This window comes from Juglans microcarpa x Juglans regia, chromosome 4S (assembly GCF_004785595.1).
Source record: "Juglans microcarpa x Juglans regia isolate MS1-56 chromosome 4S, Jm3101_v1.0, whole genome shotgun sequence".
Classification (NCBI taxonomy): domain Eukaryota; kingdom Viridiplantae; phylum Streptophyta; class Magnoliopsida; order Fagales; family Juglandaceae; genus Juglans; species Juglans microcarpa x Juglans regia.
In genome coordinates this window covers 24,759,492-24,785,496 of record NC_054601.1, presented here as the reverse complement: position 1 = coordinate 24,785,496, position 26,005 = coordinate 24,759,492, and the positions used below count along the sequence as shown (strand labels likewise).

Here is a 26,005-nt window from a genome sequence, read left to right as displayed (position 1 = left end):
AGTGCCGAAATAATCTCTTTTCAAGGTCGCCTTCCAACTATGTTTAGTGTTCTTATAGAAAGCATTAAAATCTCGAAACAAACCACGATAAGTAGATTTCCTGCCAAAATATACTATATTCGTGTCCAGATTATTGTGAAGAGATGACACTGCATCGATGTTGCTAAGCCCATTCATGATGATTCCTTTTCTAATAAGTAATTCCGCATATTTGGGAGTGTTGATTAGTAAATTCAATAGCTCAATGTAGTCTGTAAGATGTGAATCACATGGATAATGGCATTGCTCAAATGCTACGACGTTTCAATAACTAGTCTTCGTCTCATTATCAAGCTGATTAATGCTCGGAATTTTCAAAGTTTAATTGGTGAATTGTAGGTCAAATAAGCATTTGCTTGAGCTCCCCTTAAACTTCACTCTAGCCTTGTACAACTGGCTTGCAGTATATAAATGATCAACTGATCTAGCAAGATCATTACTTTCATTTGGTGACAATAGCTTTCTGGATGATGGAAGTAAAAATGCTTTGGTCAAATCAACAACGTGTCTAATTGGTTGCACTTCAAGATTTCCAAGAAATTCCACATCTGCAAGGTTAAATAATATCTCAAGAGCAAAGAAAGGAAGTTGATTTTCAAGTAACTGCAAGTCCAACATAATTGCATGCCACGATATTGGGTTTAACAGTGCATGGTTCTCAACAATAACACTAGTGATTCCTTGGGAGCATATTCCGTGGAATAATTCAATAATAAAGATCCCATCCACCAAAATTAGTTTCACGAAATTGTCACTTCTAAACTTCTTGATGGTTTCTGCATAACAACCACGCACTCTTTCTTCATGCTGCTTTATTGCATTTACTAAAATCTCCACGTTGAAGTCAATCCGCTGCAGGAATCTCTTAAAATATTTCAGTTTCAACTTTTCCATGGTTTCTAATCTTTTGCTGCCATAGTGGAAAGGCCCTATCGATACGACCCGAGGAGTGTAGGCTTCTTCATTTAGTTTGAGAAGATAAACTGGAATCCTGTAGATACAACACTCGTTTGATGATAAGTTGGGAGGGTCCAAGTTGCTTTCAACCATTTCTTTGATGCTATTTACCAACTCTCTATGTTGATTTCGACCATTTCCACGACTTCAAAGTGTTTGCTTCTCGATCTAATATTTGATGAATTTCAAAATCTTGATTTGCATTTGTGAGTACTGAAGCTGCTTCCATCGACTGTACGTATTCTTCTAACTCCTGGATGTCGATAGGTTTGGTCCTTAACCAATTTTGAGCGTAAATGAGAGCTTCGACGGTCTCTGGAAACAATGAACTCTTAAAAAGATTCAATATGCATCCTACAGTACTAAATGCGTCCTCCAGTGCAAATGAGAGCTTCATTGAAGCAGTAGTTGCCACTTTTTGTTGAATTGTTGATTTTTTCATCTCACAATTAAGCTTCTTATAATACAATTAATTAATTGGCTTCCAGCTCTCGGCCTGCTTACACAAATTAGAAGAGTACGTACGTACCGACTACGATAGAATTAATTATTTCATATTATATATTATTTATAGACCTACCTAGAAAAATAATACCCAAATTAATCGGCAAGCCATACATGCATGCATCAATTTTGTATGTAACGAGCTGACTGCATTAGCTGATGAACTAACTACTCATAAAAATTTATAATGTCTATATCCTAATAAATTAATATCTATTTATTCAAAACAAAGAGTCCCAGATAACAACATATATGGAATTAGATCCATATAGACGAGGCTAATTAAGACTAAGGGCCAGTTTGGATACGCAGATAAGACTCAAAAAATCTCATCTCAGCTATACTACTTGTTTTACATGCGTATCCAAATGCACATTCAACCATGTTTTAACTCATCTCTGCATTCTGTACACTGTGCATCGATGTGACAATTACTTTCCAACCCATCTGGCACAAGACATGTCTCCTGCACCTCACATCCCAATAGACAGGACGACAATGCTTGCACCTAACAATTGAAGGTTGCTGCAAGTTTGAGATTTTGTTACAAAATTCGAAACTAAAGATTGGCTACCACATTTTTAATATATATAATTATCTATTAGAATTTTTTATTTTCTTGTACTATATAATTAGAAAAATAAAGAAATGATTTTGGGAATATTAATTTATTGTATATGTTATTGTAATATATAATTAGGAAAACATTTCTTTTAACAAAGAAATGCTTTCGTATTTGAGAATATTAAAATAATTACGGCCAAGTACAAAAAAATATATTTTGAAAAAGTCAAAATATTTATGCATTTTTAAATTAATAATATATATTACTTATTTTTAATATATTCATAATATTTTCCATCCAATAATTAAATACTTCTTAATAGTTGGTGGAACCTACCATTTTATCAAATTTCAAAAAGTTAAAATTATTTCATCTCATCTCACTATCAAAATGTATATTTGTACAAACTATTTATCTCATCTTATTATTAAAATATATTTTTTACGAATAATATTATACACCACACTCGCATCTTACTTTCATCATACTAAGTAAGATGTGGCATATTCATATCATTGGATGATAAATATGCATCCAATAAATAATCATTCTATAGTGATAAATATGACACATTTTATTTAGTAAGATGAAAGTAAAATAGTAATGTAGTATATAGAATTTTCTTTTTTTACAAACCATTTATCTTATCTTAACTAAACAATCTCATTACTATTTAAAATATATCATCTTATTTTATCTTAACTGAATAACTAAATGGGTTAGTTACTAGTAACTAATGCAAAGTAGATACTTGGCTCTCCGACCAACACCTTCAAAGTGATTGTCAATATCAATCTGGTTCGGTCAGAAAATTAAAAGAGGTCATTGTCGGGTGACAGTTGGTAAGCTAAAAAGATAATATGACTCAAAATAAGTTATAAAAAATGGAAGAAATTAAGGTATCGTTTCGAATTTGAATTAAATTAAACTCTTTAATCTAATTTTAAATTAAGCTTATCATTTAGATACTTAATTTTTAAATTTATTTCAATTTAAAATTTCTTTATACATAAAATTTATAATTTGTTTTAACTTGATATTTTTTACGTACAAGATTTATAATTCTTTTAATTTTTTATAACTACGTCTAAACTGATTTTAATATTTAAATATATATAAATTTATTTTAAATAAATTTTACAAAACTCATTTTATTATTTTAATTTATTATTATTTATAAAAAATTCAACTCATCTCAATCAGACTCAAAGTATCAACGGAGCCTAAAAGAAAGAAAAAGTCGGTGATGGTCGAGTGTTTTCCTTACCCAAACAAACGCATTCGCTTTTGGTCGCCGTCGTCTATAACTTCCCAGACTTACAGATCAAAGAACCGATGAAGCAAGTCGAGTGATCAAACGGAGACAATGACGCTCGTCTCTGTTTTTTTGGCACAAACGTCGTACTGTTAGGGTGGAGTCAACGATCAAAAAAAGAGATCTATTCGGATGTTTCGATGATTTCACCTATCACATTATAACTCATGCATGGTGGCTGGGCCGCTGGATACCGGATTGTGGCTGGATACACCCCTACCAATATTTGAATGGCCTCCTTTTTTATGTTCAAATGTAATTTTTTTCATTCCGTCATTGACAATAAAAAAGAATTTATTATATAGAAATGCAACAAGTTAATTAATTATGAGAGCAAATATAAATAAATTCTCTTGAAGACAAGCTCATTATCCCAACATTGTATGTTAATAACAATTAAACAAAGACACACAAATCACTTCATTCGAATCCATCGGGTTGATAGCATGACCTTCACTCTTGTTGCATAAAATTCATATCATGATCTATTGCTCGCTTAATTTCCTATTGATTTTCTCCATTCTTAGCCCCAGCCCATGTAAGTGTTCCTGAAAAAAAAAAAAAAATCATATTTTAACAATTGAACTAAGTCTAGATCCTCTTTGAACGATCTTGTTTTCATATAATATATCACAATTTTTTCCAAATCAAGCAACCCAAACTTGAATGCAACGAGAACATTGATATCACACAATTATTCTAAGCATATGTTGTACACGGCCTTGGGGTAAGACATTTCATCGAACGGTTTGTATTAACTGGCAGCCATAGAACTTGTCTTGAGTAAGCAATGAGGAAAACACAACTAATTACAACAAAGAAATCACCATAGAATCCAAGGCCTCTCGTGTGGTTCTAGCAAATGCAAGGGTGGGTTTGAAAAATCACAAAGCAATTGGTAACTCAACAAATGAAGAACAGAGTAAAGAATGAAGACGTGGTGAAGTTAGAAGATATTAGTACAAGATATGTTCTGTAAAAATGAGTGTATTTATACAGCATTCAGAGCCTCAACTCTGTACTATTAGATGAAGAAAGTGAAGATAAAGGCATATTATTTCAAGCAGTACTTATCTTTGTGCATGTTATGTTCAAATTTTCCAAGCTATAGCTGCAATCTAACAAATTAATTTCTAAACGTGAGGAGTAAAATAAAATGTTAAGTCCTACCATAATTTCATGCACAAAGCTTCTTCACATCTTCACAACTTGGATGATGGAGCATATAGTTTGTATGAGAGTGAGCAGTAATAAGATACCAGCAGCTGCAGTAGAAGCTATTTTCCAAGGAGTGCTGAAATAATCGCGTTTCAAGGTAGCCTTCCAAGTATGCTTAGGGTCCTCATAGAATGCATTCAACTCTCGAAACAGACCACGATAAGCAGATTTTCTGCCCTCATATACGACATTTGTGTCCAGATTATTGACAAAAGATGTCACTGCATCGTTGTTGCCAAGCCAATTAATGATGATTCCTTTTTTAATAAGTAAATCCACGTCTTTGGGAGTGTTGATTAGGAAATTCAATAGCACAATGTAGTTTGTAAAATGTGAATTATATGGATAATGGCATTGCTCAAATGCTATGACGTTTCGATAACTAGTCTCAGTCGAATTATGCAGTTCCATGCATGGAATTTCCAACGTTCCATTGGTGAATTTCAGGTCAAGTAAGCATGTGCTTGAGCTCACTTTAAACTTCACTCCAGCCTCGTGCAATTGGCTTGCAGTATATAAATGACTAGCAGGAGTTCTTCCATATGGTGGCAGCTTTCTGGATGATGGAAGAAAAAATGCTCTGGCCAAACCAGCCAAGTGTCTTAAGTGTCTTCTCAGGTCAAGTAAGCATTTGCATGAGCTCACCTTAAACTTCACTACAGCTTTGCACAACTGCCTTGAAGTATGTAAATGATCAGCACCAGCAGGATTTATGGATGATGGAAGAAAAAATGCTCTGGCCAAACCAGCACAATGTCTTGCATCTGCTTTAAGATTTTGAGGCAATTTCTTATGGTTAAGTTCCTCAAACAAATCAATTGCAAGCAAAGTGAAGGAAGTATGCTTAGAACTCCGTACGCCATGGCAAAATAAGATATCAAGAACAAAGAAAGGAAGTTGATTTTCAAGTAACTGCAAATCCATCATCATTGTCTCATACGATATTGGGTTTAACAGTGTACGGTCCACACAAATAACACTTTCTGATCCTATGGAGCGTAAGCTGTCGAAAAACTCAATAAGAAAGCATCCATCCACCAAAATTAGTTTCACGAAGTTGTCACTGGTAAGGTTGATGGTTTCTGCATAACAACCACGCACTTTTTCTTCATGCAGCTTTATGTCGTTTACTAAAATCTCCACGTTGAAGTCCTTAATCCGCCGCATGAATCTCTTAAAATATTTCAGTTTCAACTTTTCCATGGGTTCTAATCTTTTGTTGCCATGGTGGAAAGGCCCTATCGATATAACCTGAGGAGTATAGGCTTCCTCATTCAATTTGCGAAGACAAGTTGGAATTCTGAAGATACAACACTCGTCTATTAAGGCTGGCTCCAAGCTGTTTTGAACCATTTCTTTGATGCTAATTACCAACTCTCTATGTTGATTTCCATTAATTTCACGACTAAAAGTGTTTGCTTCCTGATCCCATTGACAAATTTCAGCATTTTGATTTCCATTTGTGACTGCAGCAGTAGTTGCCACTTTTTGTTTAATTTCTTGATCACTTGTTGATTTTTCCATCTCACAATTAAGCTTCTTCTATAATTAATTGGCCTCCTAACAGCCTGCTCACACAAAGAAGAGTGACTACAATAGAAATAAAAATATGGGCCAATTTAATTAGAGTACTTTAATACTGGTGCTAATTTTTCATTTAACGGCTTGCGCCCTTTAAAAGAAAGAAATTAAAAAAACGCAGCAAACAAATTAATTAATAAGCCTACCCACCATGACCAAAAACCCCATTATCAGTCATTAGAAGTAAATTAACCATATTATATATATATATATATACATACATATATATTATTTATAGATCACCTACGTAGAAAAATAATACCCCAATCAGCCAGGCATGCATGCGTCAATTTTGTATGTAACTTGTGCATTAATAGCTAATGAACTAACTACGTACAGAAAAATGTCAATATCCTAATTAATTAATATCTCAATCAAAACAAAGAGGTAGAGGTCCAGATCATAGTATTTATACATGGAATTAGATCTATATTATATATATAAGCCGGGCAAAAGACTAACTTGAATCGGGTGATCTGATCAGTAGTCTGATGATCATAATTACAACATCAAAATGGAACAAATTAAAAGAAAGAAAATTAAAGACGTTGATGGTGAGTGTTTTCCTTACCCGAACAAACGCTTCCGCTTTTGGTCGCCGCCGTCTCTAACTTCTCAGACCGTCAGACGGATAAAATATCAACTGATCAAACGGAGACAATGAAGCTCCTCTCTGTTTTTTATTTTTTCACAAAAGTCGTACTGTTAGACTACTGGAGTCAACGATCGAGAACAGAGATTAATTTATTCGGCCGTTTCGTTGATTTCACCGGTGACAGCACAACTCATGGTGGCTGCATGGATTTAAGACCACGCCATTAATATTCAACAACTCATCTAAACTCATGACCTATCGTGGAAACACACGTGGTAGTTATCATTATGTTATCATTCTGAAAATATCTTAACATCAATCCGGTAACCTGGCTGTCTAAAAAAATAAATAAAAAATAAAAAATAAAAAGGAGTTGTCATTCTGGTCTAGGTCTCCTGTGAGAAGACTTGGATGGCTTTTCTAATTAAAGATTATATATATATATATATATATATATTAGAAATAATAATATTATTAACTAATCGAAGAATTCTTCTTTTTAATTCTACTTATTTTTTAACAGAATGATTAATTATGAAAAATAAGTCACCATAAAATTGTGCTGCTTTTTATATTAAAAAACAAGGAGAATTAGAAGAGAAATTTCTCAATTAATTATTAATTATAAACCATTAGTTAATAATTAACTGTTCACAAAACAAGGATATTAATATTGTTGTTGCTTTATAAAAACTATTGAAATGATTTATTGTTACAAGTTTTAAATTTAACAAATTCTATAAAAAAATAATAATTAAAAATAAAGATAATTACTCAAGTCAAATATTTTTTTGTATATGAATAATGCTATTTGAAAGTTTTTATACTACACGCCATCTACGTGACATAATTTGATTGGAAAGATATATAGTTTTAAAATTTAAATTTTACAAATTAAATTATGTAATGTGAATGGTGGGCGGTGTAACGCTCAATGAAATCAAACTTCCTAACTTTTGATATTAATGAAAGATTATCTTCCTTAATGAAGTAGGGAAGAAACTAACGCTTGAAAAATTGAGAAGAAAAGTGATAGATAAACTAATTATGATTCTCCATTTATCACAACGTCATATATCATGTACGGCTAAAAACTTAAAATAATCTACTTACAAGAAATGAAATATTGTAGTAGTCATGGGAACATTTTAAAGTTATTTTGGCGGAGAACAAATCAATTTATTGAATTTCTAAAGACATTTGTAATAGTAAGCGGTTTCTTCGAATCCTAGCCATTATTTAGCAGCTTAATTTAGGGTATCACTGTTTTATTATAGAGCAGTATTATAGTTATAAGATTCTATAAATATAAATTTATAAATTGACGTGATTTTATGTGATACATTAGATTTATTTTATAATAAAAATAATTTATAATTTGATGTACCACATCAAATCAAATTATTTTTTAAATTTATTTTTATAAAATCACTTTATAATTAAACTATTTCTTTTCATTGTATATGATAAATATTAAATATTCGGAGTTCATAAATGCTAATTTGAAAAAATCTTTTCATTGAACTTCAAAACAATGATTAGGATGTACTATCTAGAAAGATTTATTAGTAAATTATTGTAGGCTTGGGCAATGTGGCCTGCTTCGCTCGGCTCCTGGGGTTATTCATGTGGACTTGGACAGGTGGATTTTGTATAAAAATGGGCCGGGGCTGGCGAGACAAGTATTTTTTTTCTTGCTAAATAGGATTAATTTTAATATATTAAATGCTAATTTGATTGAGAGAACTGCTAGATCTACAAAAACTCTTACAAAATAAAGTATACAGACTGACATAATTTAACATAATAGGTCAAATATACGATAAAAGAGTTTTTTTAATCTAATGTATTACATAAAACCTAGCCAGCATTTAAATTTTCTAGTATAAGATTTGCGAGTAGATTAAAAAAATATATTAGGAATTTAGGAGTCCTTCCCGCCCAAAAGGGGTGGGCAGCCACCCCTCCTACACCCTATCCCCACCCCGACTGTTCAACGAGCGGGTGGGTTGCTTAATCAACCATCCGGATCCCTGCCCCCTTTGTGCTACCTTATCACAAGCAAACATCTCACAACCATGTGCATTTAGAGTCCACTTGACTAGATTTGCGCGTAGAGACTTACTAGATCTATGCTTGTAGAGCCATTATTGTAGCTCTTCTTGCATGAAAATCACCAAATCTATGCTGGGAGAGCCACGACCGTGGCTTTCCATGCACGAAAACCACAAGATCCACGCTCGGAGACCCACAATCATGGCTCTCCATGTGGTTGTAATAGTCATTGTGAGAAAAAAAGTGGAGAAGAGGAAGAGAAAGTAGAAGATGAGATTAAGAAGAATAGGAGGACAAACAGAAATGATGAAGAAGAAGTAATGAAGAAAAGAAGGCGGAAAGGGAAGCCTCATGAGGAGGTGCGGCTACGTGTACAATAACCCCACCTGCCTCCCGCTTGTCCATTTAATTTGTATTCATCTATCCACCCGTCTGCCCCTAAATATTGGGTGGGTAGTCCACTAGCGATATCTAGCAGAGGCAGGATTCTTGTTGCAGAATTCAACCGCAAGACCTCGTGCTCATTGTCAAATTCATGGACCATCGAGCCACCACCCTAAGTGGTTGCCAAGGTAAGTTAATAAAAATTAATTAAGCATCACCTCTTGTGGATGAAAATGGAAAGCAAACATTTGGCTCTCACGTATAGATAAAGTGATAGTCCATATGTAATAAATATTTGTAAGCTTAAAAATATAATAAAAATATCATTCATCATCTTTTAATTATCATTTTCTTGTTTCTTGATATAAAAAATAATAAATGATTCTCAATATTATAAGCTATAAAAATAGGAGAATTATGGAACAAAATAAAAAAGAGAGAAAAAGAATTAGGTGATGGTGAATGTTTTGCTTACCCAATTAACAAACAAACGCTTTCGGTTTTGGTCGCCGCGCGCGCACCGTCTCAAACTTCTCAGTAAGATCAACTGATGAAGCGAGTGATCGAACAGAGATCACAATGAAGCTCGTCGATCTCTGTTCTTTTTTGTTTCCACAAAAGTCGTAGACTCGTAGTTTAGAGTACCGCATGGACTGAGTCAACGATCAAGAAGAGAGTTTTATTATTATTTGACGTTTCGTTGATTTCACGGCCTATCACAGCATTACTCATGGTAGCTGGTGGATGCGGGACGACCAAGCATTAATATTCCACACCTTATCTAAACTCAAGACCTATCATGGCATCACACGTGTGGTGACTTATCATTATGAAAATATCTTAACATCAATCTGGTTGTCCCAAAAACAAACATGTTGGCCTAGGTCTCCTGTGAGAAGAATTGGATGGCCACGTTTTTTAATTAATATATATATATATATATATATTAAGAATATTATGTCATTATTTATATTACTCGTGAAACATTATTTTTCTATATTTAAAAGTTTATACACTACATACTATTCACGTGACATAACTTGATTTCAAAAATAAATTTAAAATTTAAAATCTTATAAATCAAATTATACCAAATTTGATAAATAACCATTAGCAGAATAAATAACCATTAGCAGAATAAATAACCAAGTAAGAAACTCACTAAGTCAGGCAAATATGAGCCTATTGAAACAAGTAGATTTGTTGTAGCTCCACAAGGTTCAATAAAACTTGCCCAAAAACATATGAAAATGTTACACCTCCGTGGACATTTTGAGCCACAGATAAATGCACCTCAATTACTATACAGTAATTAGTTTAAAAAAACTTCTTGAACATTAGCTGCCAGGAATAATCCTAAAAGGCTTTAGCAAAGCAATAGATTAAAAGAAAACTCATTATAGGAATGTAAATATTTGTTGAGCTTTTATTGACTCCTCATAGATATATCTATAATTCAATTTTATTAACAATCTTTTCTAGCCAAGAAAAACACCCTAAATTAAGGGTGTTCATCCGGGTTCCAACCCGGGTATATCTGGATTGGGACCCGGGTTTCAAACCCGGGTAGGAACTCGGGCCATGTTGATTCGGGTCAGGGTCGGGCCGGAACCCGGGTAGATCTGAGTTTTTTGAAACCTGGAAACAATTAATTAACTTTTTAACTAAATGCATGTAAAAAATTAAATAAATCAATATTCATAATGTAAAATGCATGCGACATACAAGATGCAATCAACTACATATTACAATATTGTTTGAACTAATTTGCTAAGAATATTACAAAACACATACATTGCTTTAATCAAACTCTAATACATTGCTTTAATCCCAACCAATGTGTGATCCCATTCACTACCCTCTTATACTAAATTAGGGGGATTACAAAGAAAATATGGATTTAACGAAATTCAACGAGGAAGTTAATCTAATAGCATCAAATCTAAAGGCAAAAACCCTCTATTTCACCTGTTTCCATATTTTCAAGTTCATTAACTCAATATGTTCTCTAAATCAGCTGCACTCACCAACCTCACTACAACAGAAAGGGTCTTTTGGGACGAAAATTTTCATCCCAAAAGACCCCAATTTCGTCTCAAAAAAATTTTTGGGACGAAAAAAATTCGCCCCAAAGTCGTTCCAATATCACTGTGCCAAAAGGTATTTTGGGACGAAAACTACCATTTCATCCCAAAAAATTTCTTTTGGGACGAAATTGAAGGAAACCGTTCGAACACGTTCGAACAAAAATTTTTTTTGTCACGGTTTAAATTCGCCCTAGAAAATAGTTCGAACGGAAAAAATTTTAAGTTCGAACAGTAGTGACGTGTTTGAACGATTTCGAAATATGTTCGAACACACATGAATTCGTTCGAACGTTATGAATTGTCTTTGTGTTCGAACGTTAAATGGTCAGGTCGAACGGTATATGGGTTCGAACGGTATAGGCTATGTTCAAACACGACTGAAATTATTTACGTTCGAACGTTGTGTGATCGTTCGAACTCTACGAACATAAATTTCGTTCGAACATTACGTTTACGTTCGAACGCTATTGTCGTTACATAGAGTTCGAACGTTTTCCGTTCGTTCGAACGATATCTCTTTAATTTAAATCAATAATAGAAAACCAAATAGACATTCATACTATTTGAAAAAATACATTAGAAACTGTTTAACACTCACAAAAGTGTTAAAATAAGCGCAAACTAAATAAATAACAGTCAAGACGGGCATTGTTTGTACATAAATAGATAATCCCAAAATCCATCAGTTGCTTGGAGGCCTGTACTGTTGCATAAGCTGCTGCATTTGGAGTTGCATCTGTCTTCTGAACTCTTCTTGTTGTTCTTCATGTTGTTTGAGGCGCATCTTCATATCTGCTTGTTTTGCCAATTGAGCCTCTAACTTATGCTGTCTTGTAGTCAATTCTTCGATTCTGGAATTCGCATTCTCTAGCGCTATAGAAGTCATAGATGCATTCCTAGAAGAAGAGGAAAAGGGACCAAGCTTTACACAACGACCCAAACCCCTCAAATATCCTGAACGTTGACCCAGGACTTGTGTAAAAATCTCAATATCACTTGTTGAGGAATTTTGATCTGACGCAGATTCACTAAATAGGGCAATCATTTTATCCTAGCCATATATAAGATAAAGAATTAATATCGTCATAAATATTCTAATATATTTAATTAAAACAGGTTATAAAACTTACATAATTTTCACGGGCATCAGGATGAGTCCACTCTCCATTACGATCAGTGTGCGATGCAGCATATAATTTTGTCAAATCATAATTAGTATCTGAATCTTGCTACAATAAATGTGTTAAGATATAAAGTCATTATGATTCATCCAAATAATTAACTATATCCAATCAAGAGTTATCAATCAAGCATTCATCCGGATTGATAACTCTCGAACGGGTCTAAGGTTTATTTTGATGAACAAACAATGCAAAATATGCTAATATATGTCAAACAATAACAACATATTATTTATACAACAATACAACAAAAACTTAATTAGTAGGTATTATTTCAAGGTTTATTCCAGATTTTAATTTAAATATTAGTTTTACCTGTTTATAATTAAGTATTTTAATTTAAAGATTTAGTAGTATTTTAATTTGAATATTAATTTTATTAATTTATAATTAAGTATTTAAGTATTATTAAATCTTAACTATTTATATTTTAATTTAAAGATTTAGTAGTATTTTAATTTGAATATTAATTTTATTAATTTATAATTAAATATTTAAGTATTATTAAATCTTACCTATTTATATTTTAATTTAAAGATTTAGTAGTATTTTAATTTGAATATTAATTTTATTAATTTATCTTTAAGTATTTAAGTATTATTAAATCTTAACTATTTCTATTTTAATTTAAAGATTTAGTAGTATTTTAATTTGAATATTAATTTTATTAATTTATCTTTAAGTATTTAAGTATTATTAAATCTTAACTATTTCTATTTTAATTTAAAGATTTAGTAGTATTTTAATTTGAATATTAATTTTATTTATTTAGAATTAACAATATTAAATGGTAGTTGGTCCTAATTATTTGTGATTTAGTAGTACATATAATTTATAACTATCCCAAACTATTTGTATTCTGTATACGTTATTGATGTAATGTCATTACCCGTTCGAACGATGAGAACCTATGTTCGAACAAAATGAATACGTTCGAACGGTAATCCTAACCCGTTCGAACGTATTCATTCCAGATTCCAGTCGTCTTCAACAACGCTGAAAACTCCATTAATTACAAACTCTAACAAACACAAACAACAATCTCAAAGCATACAACTTTCTAACATTGCAAAATATTAAGTTCAAACCATACATTTCTATTTTAAAAGAAATACCTGAATTTTTTTAAGATGAAAAGGAAATAATCCGAGAATAATCCGAGAATAATCACAAACTATCCTACAAGTAATAATCCGAGAATAATGGAGTGAGATGAACAATTTTTTTGAGCTTAAGGGCTAGTTTGAGAAAGAATACCTCTGATATGCGAATGGGTAATTTTCGGGCTACCACACGGAGCGACAGCGCAGGAGGAGAGATACAGAATTGTGAGGTTCTGTCGTGTTTTTCAAGAACATTTCATGTTCGAACGGTTATTTACTAACCGTTCGAACGTGAAAATATTAAGCGGGAGAAAATTCCTTCCTAATTTTCACGTTCGAACGTAACAAAAGTATGTTCGAACGTTATTGATTTATTACCGCTCGAAAATTAACCGTTCGAACTTTAATTTCTAACTGTTCAAACGGTATTGTAAATGTTTATTTATATTTTTTTTTTCATTATACCTTTGAATAAAAGAACAACATTAATATATAGACATATTAGATGATACTATAGTTTAATTGGCGGGATATTTTTCCACCACTGCAATAATCCGTTTGAACTATAACAAATTACGTTCGAACAGTAATCCAGCTGTCTTTAATTGGCAGGATGTTTTCCCGCCATTTGCCTTGTCCGTTCGAATGTTTTTTTTTACGTTCAAACGTTAACATATGTGTTCGAACGGTTTACGAGTACCGTTCGAACACATATCCTTTATGTTTAAATATAACTTTTTTCATCATTAAATGAAAAGTACTATAACATCATATGTATTAGTTATATATACTATCATATATAATGTAATATATACTATCATATATATAGTAATCTATACTAAATATATAGTATATATAGTGACCTATACTATCATATATATAGTGACCTATACTATCATATATATTATTAAGATCATATGTATTAGTAATATATACTCACATATATATAGCCTCAAATATACTATGGTCACATAATAAAGTGTAGAGAAATTTATAAGATGATAGTATATTAGTAAGCTATACTCTATATATATATATATATGTTGTATAATATCATATATAACTTTAGTAGGTAAAGTATAATGGAATATATAATATGATATATATTAGTTAAGTATAAACTCATACCATATAGCACTACATGCTATTATATGGTACTATATATATATATTAATATCTCATATATAACACTTTGATAGTAAAATATTATGATATATTACTATTATACTATAGAAAAATATTTTATAAGTTATTATGCTTTCATTTAAAGTATTCTACTATCATAATATATATTATAATATTACAGTATATATAATCTACTATAATAGTATATATATTATAACAATTTATAGGAATATAAATATATTATACATTTAATATATTTTTTAATAAGCTTACAAAACTTCTGTTCGAACGTGTAATAGTAACGGTCGAACGGTTTTATATTAACGTTCGAACTTTAACTATTAACGTTCGAACGGTTATGCACGTATAAGTTATCGCAGGCAGCGATTTCTCTCACGCCGCCATCCCCACCGTTTGAAAAAGCGAGAAAACATTTGAACGCACTACATTCACCGCCGTCTGCCGTCGTGATCAGCACATACGTCAATCACTTTTCCTCCCAAGTAAATGTATGTATTTTCAAACTCATTTTACCGTTTATTTTATAATTTTATGGTTTTATTTGTTTTTTTTTAAATTACATTTTTCATCAATAATTACCGTAAAACATCATAAATCTATCGTAGGATGTTTAGAAATGAAGAGTACTTTGTTTTTAGTCGAAGAAACCACGTAATCGATTAATTTTTGAGTATTTTCATGGCCACTGAGTTGACTCAGCCATAGCCGAGTTAGATCTGTTTTACGTTCGAACGGTATTAACCAGTTCGTTCGAACGGGTAAACCTGTACGTTCGAACTTGATCGACACGTTCGAACGTTATTAATTGTCCGTTCGACCATATATTTAGACGTTCGAACGCTAATTATTAAATTCAATCCATTAACATTTTATTAGCTTATTAAATTGTTTTCATCGTTTGATTGATTATATGTTCTATCAATTAATTTATTAAATTGCTATTAGTATATAATTTTGTAAATCTTTTAGTCGTAATTAGATTTTATCACTAATCTTGAATGTATATTTTATTTTTAAAATTTCAGGATCATAATAATGTCTTATCGGGGCCGTAAACGTGGTAGATCAGGAGAACCTTCCATCCAAACAGTTCGAGAGCGGACCGTTTTACTTGTGCGATAGGTAAAACTGTCTGATTTTGTCGCTCTTATATGGGAGGGTCATTCCCTCCCATCAGTATTCAATGATCGTGGTTGGGCACCAATCTTAGATCAGCGAGAAGAAGGAATGGAGCTCGTTTCCTTCATTGAGATCGTTACTGAGTTCTATAAAGAGCTCGGTGCTGCTAGCCTAGACGATGGAGGGGCATATAGGATCTGTGTCCGAGGAGCTCCTGTTATATTTTCAGCGGACGGATTCGCTGCATATCTGGGTATTCCTAGGCTTCTTGATGCTTATCCAAACCTGCTGCCTAGAGAGTCTGGTCCTTCAGGTGATGCAGCTATGTCTCAGGACGAGGGACTAGATTACACAGATGAGATCGATACACTTGCTGATCACGAGGTCAGATACTTGATTGTTGGTCCAGATGCTCCAATGTACGATGGCTCCAAGAGTAATAGGCAGACAGATTTATCTTCTTTCTTAAAGATTATGAATTTGATCATTGCCAATAATATTGACCCACAGCAGTACAAGACCGAGGTCGGCATGGATCGAGCGAAATTTATGATACGGGTCGCTCGTGGCATTCCGATCGACCTCGTTGGTTATATATTTGAGAGAATCCGATCAGAGGCACGGTTCATTACGACAGATATACTTCCGTTTGGGATCCTCATCACTCGATTTTTGCTACATGCCGGGTTGTGTCCGAACCTGCCGAGCGTTCTCGATTTTCGATGGCACCGATCAACAGCACCACCCTATCACGGAGCACGGGACACTCTAGATTTCGTTTTCGTGGGGCTGTTCCTGACAGGGCTGAGATTCAGAGAGATGCGCAGCCGAGAGATATTGGAGTATCGGCTGGTGAGACATCTACACAGGCTAAGACATCACGCACATATATTCGTGAGGAGATGGCTGACATATTGCGTGCTGAGATCAGCGTACACACATCAGCAGTGATTGATGCAGTGCATACTGCAGTGTATACTCCCATGTCTGAGTTGCGTACAGAGATTATGGCTACCGTCTCTGGGTTACGTACATAGGTTAATGAGTTATGTACATTGATTAATGCCAATAATGCAACTCAGGTCACAGTTAGTACTCGACTGACACAGGTAGAGACACAATTAGCTGTAGTCGAGGATGTGTGTAGAGACCTCGCATCACAATAGTTTTTATCTTTTATTTATATTTTCTTTTGTTGTAATTATAAACAATATATATGGAATTTTGATAATTTGCTTTATTTGGTTGATTAATATATATGTGGTTGATAATATTTATTTAACTAAAAATCTTATTTAACGTAAAAGAAATCATTAAAATATTTTAAAATTAATTACATAAAATTAATTAATGAATTTGTATATATGATTGATATTTTTTATATTTTGAGTTTCGTACCGAGATTAATATTATACTCTCGAATGTATAAATGTGGTGCTTGAATATGTTCTAACTAAATATATTCCGTTCGAACGGTTTAGAAACCTTCCCGCCAGGATTTGCCACTAAATATTTTCCGTTCGAACACAACAAATTCTCGTTCGAACGTTTTTGAACTTTCCCCGCCATAATAAAGTAATTATCCGTCAAATTTTACTGTTTGAACGTATTTTTTCACGTTTGAACGGGAAAATTTTTTTGAGACGATTTAATTCGTCACAGAAAATACTGTTCGAACGGTTATTTTGACGTTCAAACGATTTTCTAAATTCATCGATTTTTTGGGACGAAATTTAAATTTCATCTCAAAAAATGACTTTTAGGGATGAAAAAAATTTCATCCCTAAATAATTTCGTCCCAAAATCTCAAATTTGTTGTAGTGCCTGTCTTTTGACTCGTTCATTGATAATCTCCCCTCCAATTCCTTCACTAATCCACCCTGCCCATCTTTTGCTGCTCATATAGAGGCCACACAACCATTGGTATGCCACCGCACACGGCCTTAAGCATTGATTTCCACCTTAAGGTCCTTTTCAAGAAAACCCTTGGCAAGAATTTATCCAAATCTGATTTGCTGTTTTATGTGGCATACTTTTACCCATAGGATTATTTTTTCAAACATATGGCATCCTCCCCTTTACACATTGGAGGCTCGCAACAGGGGGCTAGCCTCTCCCCAAAAAATTATTCCTAGTCTTCATAAATATTTGAGATGACCGCGTGCAACAACAGGTACCATTAGATTCTAGAATGCTTCTTCATAAAACTAAGTTTCAGTAGGTTAAAACAATGAAAAAATAAAATACTTTGACATAATTGGGTAACTAAAGATACGCAAAAGTACCAGTCCACACTCATATGAGGCTTACTAGATATACAAGACTTAGACCGCAATAAATATCTCCAGTTTCATGCATGCATAAATTTTTCATCATGAAATCTCCTAGATCACAACCTCAACAAAGCTTGAGATGACACAACACTATTAACAAAAACTTAACACAGTAACTAACACACACGTTGGTGATCGGATGAGGCTTGAGAGATTACCAACACGTAATTGCGTGACGCATTATCGAGTTTCTTGTATATAATTAACACCTACTATAAAATAGCCTTAATAATTGCAGTGTTTGATCCATTGTATGTTGTTAAATCAAAATTTACCGGTAAGTGATTGGAAGCAATGGAGATCAAATGTATCCGCTTCAAGGAGCTCAATCCCTGAACAACCTACTACTGGCGATAACTGCTGAGAGATCGCATGCATCGAGTGCCATAAACTCGCCACCCTCAAGCTATCATTAGTGTCCATCCGTCCAGCAGATCCATAATCCTAATTGTCAAGCGTGCAGGTGTGCACAAACAAATTTCATCGAACAAACCGTATTCCCAATATAAAAAAATTCATTATTTTTTATATGAAATATTAAACAAACGCAAGGCTTGAAAGTACATAATATGAAATAGTTTCCAAGGAAAACTGAAAATTTTCCTGGAAAGAACATAAGCGACCACTCTTTCACTAGACAAAGATTCCAAGGAAAATTGGAAGTTTTCTTCCACACACACACACACGCATACATAGACACACATACACATAATACCCATCTGTCTTGTAGCTGGAAAAAAAATTGAAAAAGAGAGAAAATCAATTATTCCTTAATCTAAGAATCCAAAACAGTTTGATTCGAACTCAAACAACTTAAAGGTTAATCTTTCTCACTACTACCCAGTTTCTTCAAGAGAATTTCTTTTTCAAAAAAGAAATATTTTGTCGGGAAACAAATAGAAAACAATACCCAAGTCTATGGTGTGACAAAGAGAGAAACAGAAAGGAACCGACCTTGTGGAAGATCAAGATACCCGACTTATTGACGATGTAGAGGCTGTAAATTGCTGCCATTTCGAGGGGAATCTGGAGAAAGAAAATACTGAAGAAACGAGAAACTACGAGGATGAAAAGAAAGAGACACGTCAATGAACTCAAAATGATGCTGTTACGATTCGCATATTTATTAAAAAACACAACAGCAATGAGGCCTATTAGCTCAGCTGGTTAGAGCGTCGTGCTAATAACGCGAAGGTCGCAGGTTCGAGACCTGCATGGGCCACTTTTCAATTCATTAAAAAACTACCTGTCTTTTCGTTTCCACCTTAAAAGTTTTCTGTAACACAGTAACACTGTATTTTTTCCTCCTGGCTTCCAGGAAAATGGAGAAAAGTATTATTTAGGCCCGTTTTAATTGAGATATCATTCATTTTATCATTACAATTTTTTCAAATTTCTTTTCTTTTCCACCTTAAAGCTATATGTAACACTGTTTTTTTCCTACATTTGGCTTTTAGGAAAATGGAGAAAAGTACTATTTAGTCCCGTTTGAATCAAGATATCATCTCAATTCATTTATTTTATCATTATAATTTTCTCAAATTCTAATACAAAATATAATAAATAATTTAATTTTTATAATATAATATAATAATAATATTAAAAAAATAATATTCTAATAATATTTTATTTAACTTCTATCTAAAACTATCTTATCTCATCTCATTATCCAAAACGAGAGTTTAACCAAGATTAAGCTTCGTTTGGATACAAGAAATGATTCATTTCATTTTATCTCATTGTTACAATTTTTCTAAATTTTCACATAAAATATGATAAAAAATTCAACTTTTTCAAATCTCAAAACAATAATAATATTAAAAAATAATATTCGAATAATATTTTATTCAATTTTCAACTTCTATTTCAACTCAATATCCAAATGGCACCTAAGATTTCTTCTCTAATAGGTTAATTTTCTCCCCAATGAATTGATTTGTATACGATGCTTGGTTCATAATCTTGTTCCATTAATTAATTAATTAATTTATTATTATTTTTTTAAGATAGAACAAATTCTATTAATTCATAACGGGACATTATAAATTTGATCTGAGATATATAGAATACAAGTCAATTACTGCTTTTAAGGCTCCCCAATACATAAATTTCTTTATGACTGACATGGTCTAGTCCATTGCTGTAACTCTCTATAGACAAACCGTCTAAAAAATAGCACTTTGTCCTAAGACAAATTTAACAAACCCCATACTTTGTCCCAAAATAGAATTAAATAACCCCACACTCTGTCTAAGACAGAGAGAGGACACACTCTATAGACAAAATCCAAGGGACTATGTATATTTTTTTTTAACCTAAAACAAAAGAGATAACAAAAAACGTAAAAGATACATGAGAAAATAGAGGATTACAACCTGGAAACCTGTAGATTCCAAGCTGTAGGTCTGCATTTTCAACCTTAGAGGATATAAAAAATGCAAACACCGAGACTGTTGTGGTGATAGAGCTCCCTTTATAGTGACGTGTGGATGTCACGTGCATACTTTGGGCCTCACATATGGCTCAAGCGCCGCTACGTTCGATCAAATTTTTTGTCCGTTTGAAGGATTGCGCCTTGGGAATCTTGCGGTGGGGCGTGTGGCAGTCGCTTGGCCTCGGAGAATAGCATATTTGCATTTCGCCCTACTGTGAACAAAAAAACAAATAAAACTAGAAAATAAAAGAAAAACTAGAGAAAAGAAGGAGGCAGGATGAGCGAAGAAGGGAGGAGGGAGAGAGGAGCCAAAGCTCCAACACCCCTCATCTGGTCTTATTTTTTTGGGGGAGGACTGTGTAGAGAGAAAAGAGAGAGAGAGAGCGAGAATATGATTTTTTTCTCAACGCAAGATTTTCTATTATTAATTTAGTTGTTGGTTCATCGCCATGTTTACACTCCTTGTGTGGTCTTCATAAAAATTGCATTCCTACTAACTAAATCTTCATACACCATGATCTCCATGAATAAGAGTAATAAGTTCAACCAAATACCTAATTCAAAATGAATAATTTTATTTATCATTCTCACATATTACACACCATAAATATTTTAATTTTCTTTTATTTTTTGTATAATAAACATGTAGTGTATGGATGATAAAAAGAATAACTCAATTAATTTAACAAGAATAAAATAAAATAAAAAATAATAAAAATAAAAAATATTATTAAAATATATAAAATATATGGTATAAAATGATAAATAGCATTCCTTATCGACTATATCGATGATGGTGAAGAAGACAATATGAATGTAAGATTTGGGCAAATCTTTTATAAATATATATATATTATCTTTTTAAATATGATATTATGTGTCAGTTTTCAATTGGCAGGTATAAAAAGGGAGCTTTATTGCACCTGACTAGTCACTCCTTTTTTTTTTTTTTTTTTTTTTTTTTTTTTTTTTTTATTTTTATTGGTAGGCACTGACTAGTCACTCCTTAATTTGTAATGGGTTTTCTTGGATGTGAGCAAAAATTGAACCCCTACTAGTGACAAAGCCGAGATTATAATTTTGAGGGACCGCATATTTTAAATAGGATTAACTTCTTCAATCGTAATTTAACAACATTAAAGTGATAAAAATAAAAGAATAATGATACACATGATTTATTATACAACTATTTTACAATTAAATTTTATGTATATTTTAAAATTCAACTATTTTTAGGAAGTTGTACTGTTATATTAGTTAATTGTAAAATATATTGTAAAATAGTTGTACAAATATCATTATTAAAACTTCTTTTAGAAGGACGAGTATTTTTGTTCCAAAAACTTTTTAATTTCGTCTCTGGAATTAATTTTTAATAGTTACCGTTCAAACGACAATAAAACCGTTCAAACATAATTTTTTGAGACGAAATTTCTTCATCCTTAATAGTTGTTTGAGCACCAATAATTATGTTTAAAATATAAAAATAATAATAATTTTCCGATTATTTTTATAACTGAACATTATATTGTTAAAACTTAGACAAATCACTACAATAAAAATGGGCTTTTGTGGCCATTTAATTGTGGCGAAAAGATTATTTGTGATCAAAATAGACTCAATTTAGCTGTAAATAGTCATTTCGCTAGAATTAACTAGCCACAAATAAGTATTTTTCTTGTAGTGAATTATAATAAACAATCGAACGGGTATTTAGCCAATATTTGAATGGCCTCACTTTTTATGTTCAAATGTAATTTCTCCATTCTGTAACTGACAATAAAAAAAAAGTTATTATATAGAAATACAACAACATAATTAATTATGAGAGCAAATATAAATAAATTGTCATGAAGCCAAGCCCAGTATCCCAACAGTATCGATAATAACAAAGCTATAAAATTTTATGTTAATAAGAAACAAAGACAAACAAAATCACTTCATTTGAATCCATCGGGTTGATAGCATGAAATTCATATCATGATCTATCACTTATTGCTTTTCTCAGCCCATATAAGTGATCCTGCAAAAGAAATTCATAATTTAACAATTGAACTTAATGTAAATCACAAAATTTTCAAAATGAAGCAACCAAAACTTGATTGCAAAGAGAACATTGATATCACACAATTATTCAACGGGCGTCATGTAAATCATGGATGGAATAACATCGAGCTTTGAGTTTGTTTATTCTGAGCGTATGTTGTACACGACCATGGGTTCAGGCATTTCATCGAACGATTTGTATAAACTGGCAGCCATAGAACTTGTCTTGAGTAAGCAATGAGGAAAACACAACTTAACAACAAAGAAATCACCATAAAATCCAAGACCTCATGCGTGGTTCTAGCAAATGCAAGGGTGGGTTTGGAAAATCACAAAGCAATCGGTGACTCAGCAAATAAAGAACAGAGTAAAGAATGAAGATGTGCTGAAGTTAGAAGATATTAATGCAGCATACGTTCTGTAAAAATGGGTGTATATATACAGCATTTAGAGTTGAGGCTCCGTACTAATAGATTTTAAGCAGCACTTATCTTTCTGCATGCTATTTTCAAATTTTCCAAGATGTAGCTAGCAATCTAACAAATTAATTTCTAAACGTGAGGAGTAAAATAAAATGTTATGTCCTACGTACCAGAATTTCATGCACAAAGCTTCTTCACATCTTCACAAGTTGGATGATGGAGCATATAAATTGTCCGAGAGTGAGTAGCAATAAGGCAACAGCAGCTGCAGTAGAAGCTATTTTCCAAGGAGTGCCGAAATAATCACGTTTCAAGGTAGCCTTCCAAGTATGCTTAGTGTTATTATAGAATGCATTCAAATCTCGAAACAAATCACGATAAGCAGAGTCCCCACCATAATATATTATATTAGTGACAAGATTATTGAAAAGAGATGCCACTGCACCGCTGTTGCTGAGCCCATTCATGATGATTCCTTTTCTAATAAGTAAATCCGCATCTTTGGGAGTGTTGATTAGTAAATTCAATAGCACAATGTAGTCTGTAAGATGTGAATCACATGGATAATGGCATTGCTCAAATGCTATGATGTTTCGATAAGTCGTCTCCGTCGAATTATCAAGATTAATGCATGGAATTTCCAAAGTTCCATTGGTGAATTTCAGGTCAAGTAAGCATTTGCTTGCAGAGCTCACCTTAAAATTCACTCCAGCCTCGTACAACTGGCTTGCAGTATATAAATGATTAGCACTGGGAAGATCCTTACTTTCATGTGGTAGCACTAGCATTGTGGATGATGGAAGTAAAAATGCTTTGGTCAAATCAACAAAGTGTCTAATTGGTTGCACTTCAAGATTTCTTGGAAATTCCGGATATTGAAAGTACTCATGAAAGACTTTAATTGCAAGCGAAGTGAAGGAAGGCCGATGCTTATCATTCGGTGCACATGCAAGGCTGAATAATATCTCAAGAACAAATAAAGGAAGTTGATTTTCAAGTAACTGCAAGTCCAACATAATTGCGTGCCAAGATATTGGGTTTAGCAGTGTATGGTTCTCACGAATAACACTATTGATTCCTTGGGAGAATAAGCTGTAGAAAAACTCAATAAGAAAGCAACCATCCACCAAAATTAGTTTCACGAAATCATCACTCCTAAACAGCTCGATGGTTTCTGCATAACAACCACGCACACTTTCTTCATGCAGCTTTATGGTGCTTACTAAAATCTCCACGTTAAAGTTAGTCCGCTGTAGGAATCTCTTAAAATATTTCGGTTTCAACTTTTCCATGGTTTCTAAACTTTTGCTGCCATGGTGGAAAGGCCCTATCGATATAACCCGGGGAGTGTAGGCTTCTTTATTCAGTTTGAGAAGATCAACCGGAATGCTGTAGATACAACACTTGTGTGATGATAAGGGAGGGTCCAAGCTGCTTTCAACCATTTCTTTGATGTCAATTACCAACTTTCTATGTTGATTTCCACCATTTCCACGACTCAAAGTGTTTGCTTCCCGATCTAATATTTGATGAATTTTACCATTTTGATTTGCATTTGTGAGTACTGAAGCAGCAGCAATTGCCACTTTTTGTTGAATTGTTGAATTTTCCATCTCACAATTAAGCTTCTTATAATACAATTAATTAATGGCTTCCAGCTCCCGACCTGATTACGCAAAGAAGAGTACTAATGACTACAATAGAATTAACTATTTCGTATTACATATTATTTATAGTTAATCGGTAAGCCATGCATGCATGCATTAATTAATTTGTATGTAACGTGTTGAGGGCATTAGCTGATGATGAACTACACATAAAAATTTATAATTTCTGTAACCTAATAAATTAATATCTATTTATTCAAAACAAAGAGGACCAGATAATAACATATATGGAATTAGATCCATATAGACGGGGCTAATTAAGACTAACTTGAATTGGGTGGTCTGATCATGATGATTAGATTAGATCAGTAGTATGATAGATAATTAATTACAAAATCAAATTAATTAGTAAATAAGATAAAAGATATATAATTGATGGTACTACTGCATACATGGCTTAGTTACTAGAAACTAATGCAATGCAAATATTTGGCTCTCTGATCAACACCTTTACGGATGAAGTGATGATAGTCATCAGATAGACTAACCCTTACATCTCTTTTACTAGTGTTTTATTATCCAATTATTTTTTCCTTGTTGTTCTTTGAATTTAAAATAAAAATCTCAGAAAATGACATTTTTACATAATCTAGCAGAAAATAAATTCAATCAACCAACAAAATTATGTAATTTAATTAAAAATAAATTTAATTTTATAAAACTTGACTTTCTTTTAATTAAAAATAAATTCAATTTTATAAATTCATTTCTTTTAAAGCCGTTAAATGAAAAATTAGCATTACCATTAAAAGTTTAGCCAAAATAATTACCTGCCCACCATGACCAAAACCTCATTATTAGTCATTCAAAGTAAGTTAACCATATCATATATATTATATATAGACATAGAAAAATAATACCCTAATTAATTAATAGCTCAATATTCAAAACAAAGAGGTCCAAATGGCATATATGGAACAAGAAATGCTTTGGCTGCAAATGAATCATATAAAAGTAAAATCTGACATGATTTGGTTGGTACATAAGATTATAAAATTATTTTTATTATAAAGTAGATCTAACGTATTATATATTTTGATTGACTCGAGACTAACTTGGGTGAACGACTGAATAAAAAATTAAATAAAGCAGAATATTATAAGCTACAAACATAGGAGAATTGTGGAACAAAATAAAAAAAGGAGAAAAAGATGGTGATGGTGAATGTTTTGCTTACCCAAACAAGCAAACACTTTCGGTTTTGGTCGCCGCACACCGTCTCTAACTTGTCAGTAAGATCAACTGATGAAGCGA

General features: G+C 32.6%; 2 protein-coding genes and 1 non-coding gene across 3 annotated transcripts in view; 1 reads left to right on the top strand and 2 right to left on the bottom strand.

Annotated features, from left to right (window-relative positions):
* LOC121261913 (trafficking protein particle complex subunit 4-like) overlaps window positions 1-19,271 on the bottom strand; it is a 30,700-nt gene extending 11,429 nt beyond the window's left edge. Inside the window, exons 1-2 of the mRNA XM_041164328.1 lie at window positions 19,137-19,271; window positions 18,458-18,626 (exon numbers count right to left, since the gene is read on the bottom strand). Of these exons, the coding sequence (XP_041020262.1) occupies window positions 18,458-18,626; window positions 19,137-19,196 (229 nt within the window). The 5' untranslated portion in view covers window positions 19,197-19,271. The remainder of the gene's footprint in view (window positions 1-18,457; window positions 18,627-19,136) is intronic.
* On the bottom strand, window positions 3,779-24,697 carry LOC121262200 (UPF0481 protein At3g47200-like). Its single transcript, XM_041164600.1, has 2 exons — window positions 23,255-24,697; window positions 3,779-3,928 (listed from the first exon to the last, which is right to left on the bottom strand). Exon 1 carries the CDS (start codon window positions 24,695-24,697, stop codon window positions 23,279-23,281), a length of 1,419 nt encoding a protein of 472 aa, XP_041020534.1. The 3' UTR covers window positions 3,779-3,928; window positions 23,255-23,278.
* Window positions 19,331-19,404, top strand: TRNAI-AAU. The gene has a single exon. It is a non-coding gene; the product is annotated as a tRNA-Ile (tRNA).
* Window positions 24,698-26,005: the final 1,308 nt, after the last annotated feature.

Excerpts from the sequence above, each read along its gene's own strand:
- LOC121262200 (XM_041164600.1), bottom strand. The coding sequence starts at position 24,697 with ATGGAAAATTCAACAATTCAACAAAAAGTGGCAATTGCTGCTGCTTCA.